Here is a 19,562-nt window from a genome sequence, read left to right on the forward strand (position 1 = left end):
TCTTCACATTGACCACCAAAGATTATATATATATATATAAAAAATGAGCGTATGGCTTTCCTTACTTTCTCTGAGATCTGAAGTATTTCGGATTTGTATATGTAGTGACTAATATTAATACTTTCAGTGCTTGAAGAGTGTCATTAGTTACAGCTAATTATATAACAAATAAATGTTTTGTCAAATGTTTCACAAATATTTCGAAGTTAGACATATTTCAAGATATATATATATATATATATATATATAGATATAGATATCTGAGAAAATACCAAATACATGGCTTCTAAGAGGCATTGGATGTGGTACACATCTGCCATAAATTGTTTAAAGATATTTTTATGCGTAGCTATGGGACTTTAAAATTAGAATGAATTGAACTGAAGTGGAACTCTATAAGTATGATATATTCAATAATGTGGTTTCTATATCCAGTGGGTGGGAGATGATTATTCCTGGTTGAGGTGGCTCAAGATCCTCCTCACCCCCTTTAATCTCAACATGCATTAAAATGAATAGACGTATCTTTGTTCGCAATTTTCACATTTCGAACTCCTGATTTTTTGTTCCGTTAAATTCAAATAAGCCCAGAACGAGGTCCAGAGCTTTATATGTTTCAGAAACGTTATCTGGTTTTAAAATCTGTTTTAAAAAAAAATCTAAGAAAAACAAAGAAAAAATATTTTTGCAAATTTCGCATTAAATAACAGGACATTCGTGTATGTTGTTCTAAAATAGAATATTTCCCATAGCTTCACATTATACCTAAGTATCAAGGACGTATTTAGGGGGTCCAGATCCCCCTCCCCAAAGACTTACCAAGTAGTAAAAGTAAATAATCAAAATATTGATTAGCATTTGTTATATAATCGATGGTTATTTCTGCTGAACTTACTGGAAGGCAAGGAATTTGGCTCATACGGCTTTGAAGGGTTCCAAAGGTTTATGCATACTGCTAATGATAATGTCCATAAAATATTAATCAGGAACTTTTCTTTTCGTTAATTAGATCTAACTCCTTTTTTGTTATTCAATAATATTCAATTATTTTTCTATTTGACATTAAATTTCTTGGCAGGGCAGTTGTTTTTATGCAAATCTTGGTGATCTTAACTACACGTTCGCCAGATAATTAATAGTACGTTCTGTTATATCTCTATTGTTATACTATCTTTTACCTATTCATGTAATAATAACAATAGACTAATAGACTATTATTTAATTTACATATTTAATTAATATTTTAATTGAGATAAATACGTATAATTATCCTAATTATTATTTTATTATTATTATTATTATTGCGACACTTGGTTGGACCCCCGAAATGTATTTCTAGATACGTGCCTGCTAGATATAGGTACCTGTGAAGTAGTATGTGTGATGTGTATATATATATATATATATATATATATATATATATATATATATATATAATGGGAGGCTGAATTTTGTACCTCCCCAAATGAAAAACGTTCCTGCGCCACTGTCTCCTCATCCCTTTTAGGTCCAAAGATTTTCCTAAGGAGTCTGTGTATTTGTATGTTGATTTTGTTTTGTTTACTTGTGGTCGCTACATTTGTCTTCCACAACATTTTAATCTAAAGAGTTTGAAAGCTGTAAAGAAATCTCTTAGAATGTTATTCTTTAAAGTTGGCAAGCCTACCATTGATATGTTATTCTAAGTTCGCCGATAGAAAAAAAATAAAAGGAAGAGTAGCAGGTCATTCTGTGCAGTGCTCGCTTCAAGAACTTCCAGTTCAACACATATTTGCTTCGTAAATGTTTTTCTTTTTATTTCCACATAAGGGAAATTTCTGGATTTATACAAAATTTCAGCACACCCGAATTGTATGTTTGCGGGTATCGACCGCTATGCTACTGATTGACGTATTTATTTAATTGCATTTTTTGTGTTCATTAAGATGCTGGTCAGATTTATTAAAATTACATGTATCGTTGATAGTTTTTATGTGTATAGATTGTATATAAACCACTCCATCAATTTACAGCTGTAATAAATTCTCTTGTTTGCTGGTCTCATAAATATTGGCGTTTTATTTTTTCTTAAACTATTGTGAAAAATTATCAGACGAAAGTAAGTTTTTTTTTTGGAAGAAAATACACATTTTATGTTCGGAAATTAATTGGAACTGTACATCAAATTACCACTTACTATGCATGCTTTTGTTCGTTACTGACATATGCTCTTACACCCATGACCATTTGATCGTTCTTTAGAAAATAATAAATTTGATTTTTATCACCCCCAAACTGTGGTGCAATATTTTTATTCCCTTGTAATAGAAAGGATTACGCTCTTGGCAGAAATAGACACAAATCTCTGTTCTGTGAAAACTGAAAAGTACAAAATAACCAGTTCCAAAAGCACGATTCTTTCAAGACTTCTTTTAGTGAAAGCTAAACATTTGAATTTAAAAATACTTGGCTGGAGTGATTGTAACCGAAGTTATGTTCAAAAGCAAGCTATGACTCATGGTTACCTTCAGGCTTCAAAGGCTTTGCGCATCTGTCACTTCAAGTGCGCTGACTTCGGATTCTAATCACTAGGGGGTGCAAGAAGCGACGTAAGGATCCGAATCAGAACAAAAGAAAAGCACGATAAAAACAAGCGGTGGAATAAGTAATTTATTTACTGTATCGATGGTTAGTGTTAATAATTATTACATTCTGGAGATAGTATCACGTTTGTGTTGCCATCTACAGAGACACTGCGGCACCAGATCTTAAGAAACTTATTCCCCCCCGGTCGTGTCACGTGACTGAGGAGCGGGCGTCGGCCGGTTGAGTCTCGCCGATGTTGTTAGTGTAACTGACAGGTTCGGAGTAGAAGGAGTAGGCATAGTGATCGAATGGGAAGAAGTTGATGTGGTGTGAAACTATCCAGTTTCATAGTGAACATTTAGTGAAGACAGGGTTTATTCGAAACGTTGTTATTCAACGTTAGCCGATCGAAATTTACATCGAAAGCATTTCGCACTTCTAGAGGTAACAGGTAAAATAGTATATTTCAACATGGCGGAAGGTGACACGAAAGTTGATCGGTTGGATCCGGATTTAAAATATCTTTCCGTTGATAGAAATGTTTTTAATGATCCTGCGACCCAAGCAGAATGGACCCAAAAAAGACTAGTATGGGTTCCACATGAAAATCACGGGTTTGTTGCTGCCAGCATCAAAGGAGAGCGTGGAGATGAAGTCGAAGTTGAGGTGGTGGATACCGGTAAACGTCAACTAGTTGCAAAGGATGACATCCAAAAGATGAATCCCCCCAAATTTGATAAAGTAGAGGATATGGCAGAACTTACATGCTTGAACGAAGCATCTGTACTACATAACCTGAAGGACAGATACTATTCTGGATTGATATACGTAAGTACATTTTTATAGCTATTTTTTCCTACGATAATTTTTTCGCCCTTGTATTTCATTTGCTCCTTAGTACGTACAGCATTATGGTAGTAATCATATTATATTTATTTATTCATTCCCACCAATGAAATAATCTTGCTGTGCATATTTGTATTTAGAAGAGACTTGGCCTTGCACTAAGATTTCATGTTAAGTGTATATATCCAAACACACAACGAAAATAATTATAGAATACAGTTTCATTATTTTTTAACATATACAAAACTTTAAAACCAGTTTCTATAATGATGTTTAGTAATGAAGAACATGGCTTGCACCTCAAGCAAGCATTATAGATTGTTAAGTAATAAATGTGTCTTACACTTTGTTTGGCTTTTCTGGCACAGGCTTTGTTTTTACACAATATTCAAATTGTTTCACATTCATCAGGTGACCAGCAACAAAGATCATCATTATTCATCACCTCATGAGGTCAGACAAATTGAAAATTGTGTAAAATCACAAATGTAAAAAAAAAACGGTAAAACTGTCAAAGCCGGGAATCGGCTGTAACTAGTTTATTCTGTAATTGTTGACATTCGTACTGACTTATTCTGCATTGCGATAGATTGTTTAACAAGGGATTTAGCTTTTTTTTTAAGGAAATTATTATCTATTGTAGACACATCAAATAATTATTGTTTGTTCTTTTCTCGCTTCCTGAACACGCAAAATGGCGGGCAAGTCTTGACTAGCGTTGTGTTTCAAACGGCAAAGCAGAGTTTCAACCTTCTTAACAGAAAAATTCCCACATAGCCCCAAAAACCATTCACGCATAGCACTAAAAACCATTCGGGATAGTATGACCATCCACGAATGGCCCCAAAAACCATTCCCGCATAGCCCCAAAAACCATTCTGGATCGTAAAACCATCCACGAATAGCCCCAAAAACCATTCACAATAGCCCCACGGTAAGGTTAGGTTAGGTTGGGCAATATAGTGAAAAAACTGTGTTTCGAAACACTTACCGGGGATTACGACATGAGATGCTCGCAATATCCGATTAAAGTACATGGATGGAAATGCAAGCAACAGCTTTCGTGCATCGGACGGACATTATAATAGAAAAATACATGAATTAGCAGCCAAATACATTGCAAAATGCAAGAAAACACTTCTACGACCTTCCAAAATGCAAGAAAACACTTCTACGACCTTCCAAAATTACACAAACTCAATTCCGTAAGTACTTTCTCCTGTAAATTTGAAGAAATCCGATTCCCGGCTTTGACAGTTTTACCAAAAAAACAATGTAATTGTAACACATTTATTTAACAATACATATAGCAAGTTGGCAATTAATAAATATTAGGGAGCTAATGTAGAATATAGAGAATGTCTCCAATTTCGTTAATATGAATTTTTTTAAAAAAAAGCTGTATCACATTGTTTTACGAACAAAATTTTAACTAAGCTTGCCAAACCTTACCGGAAATGGTTCGTGGGGCTACCCGTGCATGGTTCGTGGGGCTGCCCGTTCATAATGTACTGATCAGAAGGCCAAAATTAGTTAATCTACCAAATATTAACGAAATTCAAGATACTTTCTTACCCTTACCTTACCGGAAAAAGTTGCATGGCGATATCAGTTAAATCTTTTCCTAATGAGCACATGTTGTAACAAAATATAAGTTTTGTAGCACTAGCTTCCTCACTGCACAAAACGCCATTTTTCTAGAATGCTCGAATACAGTTACCAAACCTACCTCTAATCAAAGTCCGCATTCCACATGCTCTTCAAGTAACGAAGCAACAACTAACGCTCTGCAAGTAACGAAGGAACAGTGTGGCAATGCTGTAGGCAGCACAACAAATGTCGAACGTCACTTGTTCATATCCTCAAACATGGTTGTTATGTTTATGTATGGAGAATGATTGCAATAATGAAGAACGTAATTTTGCAACATATATAGACGTAAGTGTACAATTTTTACACGTGACCCCCAAAACTTAACTCCAGATACGTTACCAGGACTGCATATTTAGTGAGTATAAGAAGTAGGAAAGGAAATGGAGACTTTCTCTATATTCTACATTACCAAAATGATAGGCTAGTAGCTACCGATATATAAAGTAAAAGAATTTAAATTGTGAATAAATTATTAGTGTATTTTTGGGGGTAGTCATGTAGTATGTACATTTGTATCAAGTTCACCCTATTGGTTTGGAGCCAGAAATTCTGAACTTCCCTTTTTTATACTTGACGTTAATCCATGTTTTAAACCAGTATTAGTCATATTCACCAAGTAATGCTAAAAACACTCCATGAATGTAAAAAAAAAAAAAAAAAAAAAAAAAAGGTAAAGTGCTCCCCTGTGCATAGCACCAAGCCATGAAGGCGTATAGGGGGTGTGGGGGTAACGCCCCACACTTTCTTGATCCGGTCGTAGTTGGGGGCGATGTGATCAGCATCATGCCCCTGACCGCCTTTACCCCCCAAGATTTCTCCCAGGTACCCATGTTATTCGACGCTGGGTGCGCGCCGAGGCCGCTTTCAACGTTAGAAAAGTTCCCGGATTTGAACCGGCCGGGGATCGAACCCGGGACCTTTAGCATGGTAGTCAGACGCGTTACCGACTGAGCCACCACGGCCATGAATGTAATTACTTAATTTTAAGGTACAACTTGCATCCAAGTTTCTTTTCTGCAACTTCTGAAATTTAAGCATTGATTTGAGTAGAGAAAACAGATTTGCTTGTTTGAGTTGACAGAAAGCAAATAAACGTATGTTTTTCTTTGGGGCTAGTTTTTCATATTTGATTTTTAGACTTCTCTTTTTGTCTTGTTAGCCCTTCTTCCAAGATTACAATTTAAAACTTCACACACATTCATGCATTGGTTCGTGCATGATGTATTATGTGTAGGCAGTAGAACTATGATTTAGGACACTAAATTTTTATTTACTAAAAGAACAGTGGATATGTTGAATTGGATATAAAAATGTGTTGATTAAAAGAAATGTAGGGCTCTTGCCCAACAGTGCCTTCTCGAGAAGTTAAAAAAAATCTCTATATTTCTGTTTTATGTAATAGTTTCATAGTTCAGGAACACCAAATAACAAATATTTGATCGCAAGGTATATCCCGTGTATGTAACGAACTTCATATCCCGAAGAACTTTCACAGTCTTTTATTCACAAGAAGAGGCTGTATGCACATAAAAAAAAGGTACTACTTTACTATTAGAGTGACACCTATAAATCATTTATTTCACACTTTTTTACGTTGCTAACATACTATTCTGCATTGCGGAACATTTCTTTAGGTGAAATAATGAATTTTTTAACGAAAATAATGTCTTATTTCGTACATTTACGAGTACTTACTGTTACACGTTATGTCGATTCTGTAACACACATTATGGCGATAGCGTACTGGTTCAGCGCGCGCTGTGAGAGTGTTTTGTCGATTTATGCAGTGTTGCAACCTTGTTCACCGGAAAATACCTACTTTCGTGCCCGGATTTGAAATTATGCTAATACCTAGCAAACCATTCACGTTAGCCCCACAAACCACGTTCCGTAAGGTTAGGTTTGGCAAGCATAGTAAAAAAAAATAAAAAATAAAGATACTCGACACGTCATGTTATAGTGAAAACACGGCAAGTTTGAAACCCAGACTTCAGGGTTTACGTCATCTAACACACGGAACATTGTGCTCTCGTGCAGAAAGCAAATAACGGCAGCAGAAACAGCGTGTCTGACAGATTTTTGCAGAAAACAACATGCATTCATGAAATTTCCACAACACTACAGAAAATAATTTGCGTAAGTACTTTCTCCTGTAAAAAGTAAGAAATCCGTCACCCCTATAGTAAAGTGTTACCAAAAAAAAAAAAAGTAATAATCATGAAGTGGTAGGCAACATCCCCACCTGGTTTTGTTTTGTCTTGTTGGGTAAGGTGCTATGTTCACTTGCGTGAAGCCTTTGGGGCTAGGCTGTATTTTCCTTTGAAAGATGTTTCAAGCATCGCAAAGAATATAAAATTTCACCCCAAAGTATTGAATACAGTAGGTGTTGTGCCATTTAGCCTGTGCTGAAAATAACATTGCTTTTGCTATTGATAAGTTCTTGGACATTTGCGTAACTTGACAACTGTAGAATAAATCATGTTGTAGATCTGTGATTGGTCATTGTGTTCAGTGGTTGAATCAATGTCAACCACCTAACATTCAAGGATCAAGTCTTGCATTTTCATCATTTTTATAAGTATGGATGTAATAATTTTTAAAAAAAGGTGAGGGAGAACCTATGTATCATCCTGTTGCCAGCCCCCGTGGTGGAGTGGTTAGCACATCAGGTTACAATGCCAGGGGCCCCAGGTGTGAATCCCGGCATGGATGTTTGCGAGTGTCTATTCATCATATCATCACTCATCCCCATCTTCGCAAATTAGCCACAGCTGGCACAAAATGCAAAGCAAAATTAAGCAAATCAATCAATGTATCACCCTGTCAACGTAATTCAGAACCAACCTGCTAAGCACATTTGGTGGTAGTTGTAGGTAATGAATCTTAGATGTAGATCAGTCTAATAGATACTGTTTTCACTGGGGAAAAGAAAATGTTTTTGTAAATTTGTTCATACCCAGGCTTAAGTTCTGTGTGAGTAAATAAGGTTATTAAACAATGGCGACTCTCACTTTTTTTTTAATCTAAGATGTCTTCTGAAACTATTGCTCCTGAATAACTGGTCCATGAGGTTTTAGGGCACAGTTAGTGTACATTATGTATTTAGCCTATCTTAGTATTTGGCATGTAGGCCTGTTGCAGCATCTGTTTATTAATAATTGTGGTATCGTGCTCCTGAACCTAGTATTTGAGGTGTGGTTTTTATTAAGCTGGGTTTCTTTTTTAATGTGTATAACAAGACTAGAACACAGTGGATAAGTATGTAATATAAATTAAGTTTTTGCTGACAATAAACCACCTCTTGAGTGAAGGGAGGCACTCTTTAGTTCCCCAATGTTACGTATTTGTCGACAGCAATCGTTTAGACTTAGAAACATGTCGAAGTGCACCAAAGTTGTAAGTTCAAACTGTGGCTATTCAAAATCGTTTTTTGCTGGGTATATAAGGTGGCAATGATGCTGAGCAAGGTCAAACAGACAGCTACACAAAACTTTAAAAAAAACTGGCACCAGCACCTACGTGGCCAAATATACCTTATTACTGCTGATTTTAAAGTTTGGCTAGCAACAGTGCAAAAGTTTATAATGGCATGTTAATTATTCTGATTTACTGATGCATAAAACACACAAACATTATGAAACACATACTGTACTTGTTATTTAAAAAAAGTTATTGAAAATTTCCATAAGCAAACTCAAACTCAAAAAAACAACAAGAAACTGTATATTGAAATTCAGGAACATGGTGAAAATTTTCAGATGCCATGGTGAGAGCATCCTGTATATTCTATATCTGTTCCAACTCTTAGAATTGAAAGTATCCTTAGGGATATACATACTGAACTACATCAATTTCCCTGGCGAGCAGTTTAAAGTGCATGTCATTTGTTGCATGTGCACATGCACCAAGACTGTGTGGTTGCATGTGGTTAGTGGCATTAAGGGACTTAACGTGATTTTTCTATCATCATTAGTGCTCGAAGTGGGGAGAAAACATGTGGCATGCCACCCCCCTCCCAGTTAAGAAAATTTGCATAAAGCATACCCTCTGTTGGGCTAATTTACATGAGTATCCCCTCTACCTGCACATACTTCACCAGAATTTTCATCTTCCCAACTGTTTGTCATTCCTTTTGCGAGATGGCGATCGTGTTTTAACATGTTTTTAACTTTTTAGGAAGAGCTGGTCTCTTCCACTGTCTGCGAGGAAGTTTTTAGTTTATTCTTACTTTTTAATGTGTTGTACAGGTTCTTTACAAACTTGCACTTTTTAACTCTTCTCAAGGGGCTTCTTACATCCCTTGTTTTACCCTTTATAGTAAGAAGTTTAGATAGATATTTCAGTCTATACATTAATAATGACAACCTGTGGTGCAACACCCCATGAGAGCCATCCAGGGCCTACCCACCGATTGTCGGCCAGTTTGAGGGTGACATGTCGTCAGCACAACGAACACCCAGTTGTTGTAGGTTTCCGTGACCAGGTTTCGCTACTCATTTGTAGCTCCCCAATTTCATCCCGATGGTGGATGGCCACCGGATTCATACACAGGCCAAAATCTCAGGAGAAAAAGTTTTTACACTTCCGCCAGGAGACTTGAACCTGCATGCATCCTGTAGTTCGAGCCCAAACCCTTTACAACCTAAAATGCACAGCCACAGTGCAGTATAGATAGAAGGGTGCAAATTGGCTATATGTGTCGATGCACCCAACAATTTTAAATCAATCAATTTCCACTTCAAGCATTGGTTATTGGTATGTAAGTTTATGACCAAGTAAGGATCTACCTTCAGAAACTTCTCATGGCATTTGTTGCTAGAAAACTCAAACTGAAATTAGCCAATAGAAAATTTTAAAGCTTGTAAACCTTGCTCATCTAGAAGCTTATTTTTGCTGCATTCTCCACTACTGCAAAAATAGCCTTCAAATCAGCCACAAGTGGGGAGCTCCCTTGCAGGAGGAAAATACTTTTTCATTTTTCCAAATGGACGAGCTGCCTATCTGTTAGTACAGTTTTTACTATAGTTCTGATTTCACTTTCATAAAAACAAAATGCAGTTTAAGAGTATGAAATACAGTTATGCATACAGACATTCCCACTTCTATAAGTACCGATGTAAAATTCAACCTGCCAGCATTTGGCATTAAAGAAAAGAACTGAAGAAAGAAAAAGAACTTGAAGGCCCTTCACTTGTGGTATATCCACACAGACTTACCATGTCTCACATTCTTGGCAAAGACAACTTATAATAGTTGTTTGTAGATAAGCAATGCACTTGTAGATATTGTTAAGTTTATTTAAGTTTGATATTTTGAGCATGGATTTCTCAAATAGTTTGGTCCCACCAAGTGTTGATTTCATGCGACAAGTTTTAGAGAGAAAGGTATCTGATTAGGAAATGCTATTGGGGTGATGATTAGTCATTAGATAATATGCATGGACAGGACTATTAACCTCTGATTTTGGGCCAAGGTTATGCTATTTCATCTTTGAAGTAGCAAGTCTGTATTGCTGATGCAGCTAATACAGAATAAACATGTCACCAAAGGTCAAGATATCAGTTTATGCATCATACTTTGCAACAGGGCATGACAAATAATAATCTTTGTCCATGAGAAAGGAGCCTCTCACAAATGCTGGGACACAATTCAGGATAAAACTTCAGATGTTCTGTTGACTTGTTGATAACATTAGCAGCCTTTGTACATACACTTTTGAAGGCAACATTATTTGTGAGTTATGTTGATTTATGTTCACGACTGTGCGTGTAAAAGGCAAACAGGAGTACAGGTTTACTGAAAACTATTGGAATTTTCAAAACTATGCACACATTCCCCTTTGAGGAATGATTGATTGATTACTTGCAAGCTTGTCTATTGACTCATGTTTAGGTTCAACAATTTTTGACCATGAATTTAAGGGAGATTTCCAACTTTCGGCATTGAATTTACGGAAGATTTAGTCACGATAAATTTTGCTCATTTTTTTGCGGCATGGCATCACTCCAGCAAACGTTTATGGTGCTGCTTAGTCCTTATCCATATCCATTTGTTCACTGCTGCTGGAGTAATATGCATCAATCATCTACTGAAAAATATTATGTCACTCCCACCCACCAAAGTGCAAGATCTTGCAGTCGACTAGCAGTTTGATATGGCTCGCTGAACTCTGAATGAGTTGAAATTTTGCTATGTTGGTTGTTAATGAAATGTAGGGAGAATTAGAATGTCAATGTGGGACCTGGGAGGATCCAAAAGAATGGCTCTAATGTGGGAGAGATGGTCACCCTAGTCATGTTTCAAGTTTGTGTGTGGTGCTGAACCTCATAAAAATTGCATCAGGCTTGGCGCTTGTTCCATTCTTAGTTTCTGTAGGACACTTATTAGTGAGTTCATAAGATAGCTTGTTAGTCTGGAGGAGGAGCATATTGAGTGGTTGAATCTCTATTTTTGCCACTGAAGGTTCTAGGTTAGTCTCTGCATGAGCATCAATGAGTGTCTCTCGTTAATTTTGCCTACCCTTCATTGAATTCTCATCATTGTGATTAGCCAAAAGAGGCAGAATACAGCTGCCAAATTAGGAAAAGGAACCACAATTATGTAACATGGTTTAAAAGGTGCAGTATCTGTTTCCCTTGTGTGGACATACACAATCATACTGAAATGAAGTACTCATTGTTTTACCCATGATGATTGTGGCAGTGTGCACCAAATTTGATACAATTTCTAAAAGAAACAGTTTTATAGATAAGTAAGTACTTCGTTTCAGCATAATAATTTGCTACTGCATCTTTCTTTCCTTGATACATAAATATTGTTTAATTATTATTGGTCCTCTGGACACCAATAGAAGTGGTGCAGTGAAGTTGTTTAGTAAAGCAGACTGTCGATTATAAAATAACCAGTGTGCGCCATATTTGCTTTATTGCCCATTCTCTCTCATTCATTACTGATTCTACAGCAATAAAACACCTTGTTCTTTTGCATATTGAGAGGTCGTCACAACTTACCTTCTCTTAAATCATGTTCTTGACATGTGAGGAAAAGGCACCGGAAAGAATTTTTTTAAAAAAAATTCCTACACAAAATCTGGTCTCAAAAGCCAGAAAAACTGCAGCCATGGGACTCGATGCAGTGGTCACATACCATCCATAAAAGTCGCTTAGCAGGACCTGGCCTCTTGCACCATGGAGTTTAGGAATAATTTCATGGAACATGATAAACTTACTTATTTTACTATCATTTATGGTGACTTGCAGCCGCCATTCACAGGAAGCTATTGATTGAACACTAAGGTGTTTTTTTTAATGTTATATGAAGTTACTACATATTGCTATGGAAGTATTTTTTTTCCTGCCATGTTTGTGCTAGGATTTTAAACTATTTTTCTTGTTATAATTTTGCTTTTATTTGCTGAAATCTCAACTTATTTGTATGAGTTCCAGGGTTAGTTCTCTTTGTGAATGTTCAAAAGAAATTTAATATGATGATTAACAATATTCACTTGCATCACATCCACCATCTTGCTGAAATAAGTAATAACTGTGGCATCTTCTTAGCAGTGCATTCCATCTGGTAAGTGAGGGTGTCAGTGACACCTATAACAGCATGTTGTAATTCAATGATTTCCTTATCCAAACAGAACTTCCCATAATTTGTATTTTGATAAAACACATCAAATCTGAAAATTTGCACTGGGAGCTGTGCTGGTGCCGGAGTTTGTTCAGGTTACTGACAATCGCACCAATGAGGATTCTGGTCCATATCTCAGCTTCGGCATGGATAATTTTTCGAGATTGTCTCATCAGCAGTTTAATTTAATCATCATTCATCCTCTTTGTTGCTATGTGAATATTATTTGGCATTAGTGAAGCCAAATGATGAACTGAGCAAGATTATTCTATTACCCATTTTTTAAAAATATCCTTTTAAATTATGCTTGCCTTCTCTATTGCAAGTATGTGCTTAAGTCCACTTTCTGGTCAGATAGGCTAATCGGGATGGGACCTACAGTGTAAAGGGGAATCTGAACACTTTAGCGTAGCATCACATCCTCTTAAAACTGCATTTTTAAAATATTTTTTTTACAGTGAAACCAGAACCATATTATAAACTGTACTACCAGATAGGCAGCTCATTCATTTGAAAAAAATTCACAAGTATATTGTATATTTTCTTCTGCAATGTAGTTCTCATTTCTGTAGTGGAGAATGCAGCAAAAATTGTCTGAGCGAAAGTAGGCTTCTAGATGAGCAATGTATTTTACAAGCTTAGAAATTTTCTATTGCCTCATTCCAGTTTTTGAGTATTCTTGAGTGGGGCCTGAAAAATTAGCAATGCTTAGGGCCCCTTGAATACAAGATGACAGTATTGCCACTATTCCAATGGGGAGGACTGTAAGTATATGGACATAGCAAATGATCTCGTGCGATATGAATGCTTTAGTCTTTCTTTCTGCATGGCAAATGTGAGGTTATGTGATCCACTCATGTCAAAAAATTTTAAAAAAATATTAGAAGTGTCATGCAGGTGATGGCAATAGGTTTTAACAAAGAAACTACATATTTTGAAATTTACTATATAAAATCAGGTAATCTGAATTATACCTTTATACTCATAACAATAACAAAATCGTGGAATCAGCTCAATAATATTTATAACCTGGTATATTTATATCCAGACAAGAATTGGTATACAATGTAATTTGTATGTTCTGGTACAGCCAATGAAAAAAAATCATAACACATCCTACGTGTGCGTAACTGGTACATACAGTGTCAAAGAAATTTACCAAAGTTATCTTATGCTACTATTTCATACTAAAGACTTGTATTACTTGTAAAGCAGGAAACTTAGTAAAATTAGTATTTAGCCAATCACATTACATTCTTAAGCATCTGTAATGCAGTTGCTGATAACAGCCTTGTCTTTGATTTTTTTAAACGAAAAGAGTTTTTTATCACATTCCATAAGCAGATGTTGATAAGCAACTTTTGTATAAGTTAGGCACATTTTACTTGCAAGGAAGAAGTCGAGGGTTCAACTCTTTGTACGGATACATTTTAATGGTTCGAATCTCTTTGTATACCATAGATTCAATCTTGAATAGTTCATCTGTGTATAAAGTTAACTTAAACCTTGCTAAACAATATAAATTGTGCGCTCAAAGTGTTAAAAATAAATGAACATAGACATACATTTTATATGGAATATCTCCCATGAAGAAGCTGGTTGAAGAATTTTTTTTTTCATTCCTAAATCCTATCATGTACAAAAAGCGTTTGAATTTTCCTGACTTTAAATTGCTTTTTCACTAATAAGTTGATTTCCCTGACTTTTCCTTAATTTTTCACTCCTGGGTCGATTTCCCTGACTTTTCCTTAATTTTTCACTCCTGGGTCGATTTCTCAGACTTCCCGGTCAGTGCGAACCTTGCAAAGTTTTGAGTATTTACTCCCAATACAACATGTCTGTCGTTCCATTGTGTTTATCCAGTCGTGTATTCCAACAACTTATCAGTATCCGTTGTGATTAGTCAAAAGTGATTGAGGAGGTACTTGAAATTTAAAAGATTGCAAATTCATCAGCATCATGGTGAAGGAGTGTAAAAGTCGTTTTAATTCCAAAATGCTTCCACGAAAGCCACCAGATCGTTCTTCTGCCAACTACAAGTAGCAGGAAGTAAAGGCAGTTCGTCTTAAATTTATCGTTACAAAGCCGCCCCAAAGGTTGTGGGTTCGAACCCCGGACAAGCCATGGAGGTTTTATTGAGTTTATTCTTCCATCTTGTTGATTAGCACTTCCGCATTTACACCCTTTTCATTCTCTTTGTTACCGCTGTCCTAAAGAAGAATGGCTGCGTTAAAGTATGCTAAAAGTCTTAGGGCACACATGCAGGTGGAACAGTTATGATTGTTTCACGGCACAACAACACATTAGAAGTTTCATTGCAATCTTTCCCTATCTGAAATTCTTAAAATTTTTCAGATTATTTCTCTTTTGCCGTGACCTGATGAGACTGAATTCCCCAGTTATTTGTCATCTTTGAAAAAAGAGCTCAATCATACCGTGGATATATTAAGCCACGTCTGATAAGAAAGATAGGAATTAAATAATTTAGCTCAACAGAATGCCTGTTAGGCAAGAGAACTCAGGCAGTGCCAGTCCAGGCAATATGTTACTTGATTGATTGAATTAGGTTATTTTACGTCGCTTCTCTGACACTTTTGGCCGCTATTTTCGTGTGTTTTTAGGGACTGGAATTTGCATTTCTGATGCTTGTCCTCCAACACCAACGAAGTAGAGTACATATAAAGTCTGCTTAGCTTCAGTACAATGCCATTCCTTAAACACACACACAAGATTCTCAACAAATGTGAACGTAGCGCTGGCAAACCGGGACTAGAAACCGGAACCGTCGGTAACGAAATCGAGAGTCGACCACTCAATGCGTTAAGCCACCAAAGTGGCATTTTCCCACTCTTATCTATGCGAGCGACTGTACTTATCTGCTGGGCATTCTAATATTTTTGTTTTAAAATTTTACACACATTTTGGTTCATTATTAAACCCATTCTTAGAAATAATCATTCACGTATTAAACGCAGGACCTCCACGATAGGGCAGTTTTAAGTCAGTGCGTCCCGGGTTCGATCCCCGGTGGAGACACATTGCAATGGCTCAGATCCCACTTAACTGTAGGTCCAGTCTGAATAAAGTGGACTAACTTTGACGCATTAAACCCATAGGTCAGTTCATAGTTAGCTACTGCAAAGAAGCTCTGTGGGGATAGCGAACATGTGTGAAAGGGGGGAGGGGTACTAAATAAATAAATTTGAGAAAATTTAGGAACCACTCAGGTAACAGGGCAAGTATAGGGAAAGATTACAAATGAAATAGTGTTTGTGAACTCCCAAGCAGTGGTGAAGGTGGAAGCAGACTAAAAAGGAGGAAGGGTGTAGGGAAAGTACACGAAAATTTTTCACTTGTATGGTATGTATAGCTGTAAAGGCTCATACTGGAAATAAATTCTATTCTATTCTACTGCAATGATGTTTCCTGATGGTTCTTGCAGTTATTCAGTAGTCAACCAAGTGAGGGCAAGGCAACACTGGTAAGCAGAGAGTCCCTGAAATGCTGACATGGCATAGTCGGAACAGGCCACGCAACCAAACAAGACGAGTCTGCAACATTGTGCTTCCATGATGATGTGTCCATCGCATTTCAATACGTATGCGCCATCACGTAGGCTACTATCAGCTTTCCCGATCGTGCGACAAGCCACGTTGTTCGCTTGAGCTTTTATCAGTTGCATTCAGGTAGGCAGATCTGCAGACGAATACACGCACAGCGGGCAAGGAAAAGGAATTACTCATTCTGTGCGCTTGTATGCAAGGTTCGCGAAATGCAGTTTTGTCTACTGATCTGCATGCCTGTGAAACGCCAGCAGATGAAACGCCCATCAATCCACTCTTCTACCACAAAGTATGTGGTTGTGCTTAGTGATTATTATGCAAGGCGACTTCAAATTCCCCATTTCAAAGCCATTTTTTATGTGTAGTATAAAAAACTGCTTCATTTTCTCGCAACATTTATTCCAAAACGGATTTAAACGGTGATCTCAGGTCCTAACTACTCTCATGAAGAGTTAAGAAAAATTCGTTGTAATTTTACCCCCTCTCCCCGAATAATTTGATCGTCTCGATACGTGGAACAGTCTGAGAGCTTGGCCACCAGCTAGGAAGCTCTGCCACTGTTAAGATCAACCATGTTTGTCTATTTTCCACACTTTTTAAGTTTATTAATGCAAATACATCTCATGTGTTCATTATGTCACATACGTTGTCCTTTCAGACCTGAAACCGAATGTAATCTTAAAAGAGTATCAAACTAGAGAATTTTAGATTTCTGCGCGATGGTTGTCTTGTGTGTCAGTCACTTGTTGCATCCAAGATCCAGCATCTGTGCGTTGTATCTTCAAAAAAAAAAAAAATCAAGCGAGTCTCGTAATCTTTGAAACAAAACGAACTGATGCGCTTTTTGGGGGTTTCGCGCGTAAATCTTCGAGGATTTTAACAGCCAATCTGTGCAAGTGGTTTGTAGCGTACACGCACATGTAAGTATCGCAGGACGACACGTTTCAACGCATTTCTAAGGCGTTTCTGTGGAAGGTGTGAACAGCTGTCATAAAAAAGCGAGAGGTGCGGACCCTGCGTTTAATACCGCTGGGCTTACATTGCCATTAGAGAAGCTCTTGGAGCTTCTGCGTAGCACATAAAACAGGAGGAGCAGTCTGGAGAAAATGGGGAGGGGAATACTTCAGGGAGATGCATGAATATATTTGGTTCTCTTCCCCCCACAAGAAAAGTTTGTAAGGGATTGTTTGTTTTTTTTTACTGTCGTCTAACCCCTTTTTTTATATGCCTTGTCTTGCATCCGACGGGTGTACGTTGACGAAAGACATCAGGGTGTGTATACTGTGGAGAATCTGTGTAGCAAGGCCGCGTATAACGGTATAGAAGGGGAGTGGGTGGAACAAAGCAATGCGCGCTGCTGCAAACGTCTCGGAGAAGCAGCTGCGTTTTCTCCTCCATGCACTCACTTCCCCTCGCACGCTTTACTTGCGCAGTCGTTCGCTTGCACCCGGAACAAAAGTGTCATTATACCCCTTAGTTTTTTTCTACCTTGTTACACGAAAGGGTTAAGTAAGCGCTTTTGTAGGATGAAGAGGGTCCAATATCGATGGTCTCGATATGTATACATATGTAAGGGGTGATACTTTCTGAAGAGATCCTGATGTCAATTTCCCCAGTGCACCCTGAACTGCCTTTTGCAGACTAGTGAGGCTCTGGCGTCTGGACGCATCTAGCATGATCCTCTGTGGGGCTCTTGTTATGTCGTCCCTGTATGTTCGTGATTGCCATCACTAGAATTTTTATGACTTAGCATATTTTTTTTTGGTAAGGGTGATGTGTTACCTAAATATATAGAAATTCATATTGTGAAGAAACTAATCGAATTAAGGTGCTTTTTAAGTCCATATTTGGCCATTTCTACGTGATAGAACATATTTTGATGGATTTTCGGTCATATTCAGCATATTTTCGCTTTTTTAAGAAATATACAGTCATTTTCCAAGTGGATCCGTTCTTACTTCCATGTTCACTCGTTTTTTTTGTTTTTTTTGACTGCAGCAAAATCTTTTTAATTTTTAATTGAAAATTTACAGAAAGCATTCATTGTGCATTTCAACTCATCAGGGCCCATAAAGTGAAATAAAAATAGTATGTATATGAAAATATTTCAGCATAAGTTAGATATTGATGTGTGAAACAGTCTAGTTATAAGGCCATATTTTTCAAATTATAGTGCATATTTTGGTGATTTTTAGGTCATATAAATTCTAGCCCTAGTCATCACCGTTCGTCCCCATCTTCGCGATTGGCCAAAACCTGCAGAAAAGCGAAGTAAAATAAATCAACCAATCGCAATCTTTAATGTTTATTTCAAAGGTTGCGAAAGGGGCTCACGTATACTTTTTTAAAGTATTTTTTGGTAATCAGTTCACCTTTCAATCTTTTCCTGCCTTTGGCGTTTTTTTAAAAAGGAATACTTGACGAAAGCCCCCCCATCATTCCTTCCAGAAGTTGTTTCCATTACCTCATATGTGATACGTGTTACACGCCGTAACCGTGCAGTGATTAACAATTAGTCAAGGGGCGGCAGACCTCCTGTTTCTTTAAAACTAAGCCATCAACGTCCACCTATAATTGATGTTGCTTTTGCAGAATGTCCTGGTTATCTCGAAAAAACCAATGATAATCGGAACTAAGACGATAGAATGTGATTTTGCTACCTAGATGTGTTCCGCGGACCACCAACTGGGAACCACTGGTGTAATGGATTATGCCAGTATGAAAGGCGCCTTCCTTTCCTCGTGGGTGTTCCCGAAGAGACCCAACAGCAGTCTCGAATTCTTGAGAAGGTCCAAAATAATTATTTCCCCACCTCTACCTGCGTTCCTCCAAACCCTTATCCAAGGGAAAGAATGTGAAAGCTAAGAGGGTTTTCTCATTCTGTGAAATGCCTCTCTATCGGGATCCCTGATCGGGTGGTTATGATACTTCTTAGGTTTCCTTAAAGACGGTGTCGCAATGTTGGTATCCGTAAATGTCGCCAAAGTGACGAAACATTAGGTCAGTATCGCTTCAAAAGCTTAACTAACTAACTCTCTAGCCTTCTTAAACCCGAAGGTTCATGGCTGCAGCAACACAGGCCTTCCATCTGTCCCTATCTTGAGCAAGATCTGTATACTCTTTTCCATCCCTACAGATTTCCTTAGGTCCATCTCAACGTTGTCCCTCCATCTTCGTCTTGGCCTTCCTACAGGTCTCTTACCACCAGGTTTCCCAACAAGAAAACTGTAAACTCCTCTTTCCTCGCCCTCCAGCTTAGGGCTGGAAAAATCCAGTGTCCACCTGGTCAGGGATGTGAAAACT

General features: G+C 37.4%; 1 protein-coding gene across 3 annotated transcripts in view; it reads left to right on the plus strand.

Annotated features, from left to right (window-relative positions):
* Positions 1–2,587: 2,587 nt before the first annotated feature.
* Positions 2,588–19,562, plus strand: part of zip (myosin heavy chain 10) — a 159,907-nt gene continuing 142,932 nt past the window's right edge. For all 3 annotated transcript variants that reach the window (XM_083110829.1, XM_083110830.1, XM_083110831.1), the window contains exon 1: positions 2,588–3,393. In XM_083110829.1, coding sequence (XP_082966955.1) covers positions 3,037–3,393 — 357 coding nt within the window. In that variant the 5' untranslated portion in view covers positions 2,588–3,036. The remainder of the gene's footprint in view (positions 3,394–19,562) is intronic.

Source organism: Lepisma saccharinum, chromosome 24, assembly GCF_977018435.1.
Source record: "Lepisma saccharinum chromosome 24, izLepSacc3.1, whole genome shotgun sequence".
Classification (NCBI taxonomy): Eukaryota; Metazoa; Arthropoda; class Insecta; order Zygentoma; family Lepismatidae; genus Lepisma; species Lepisma saccharinum.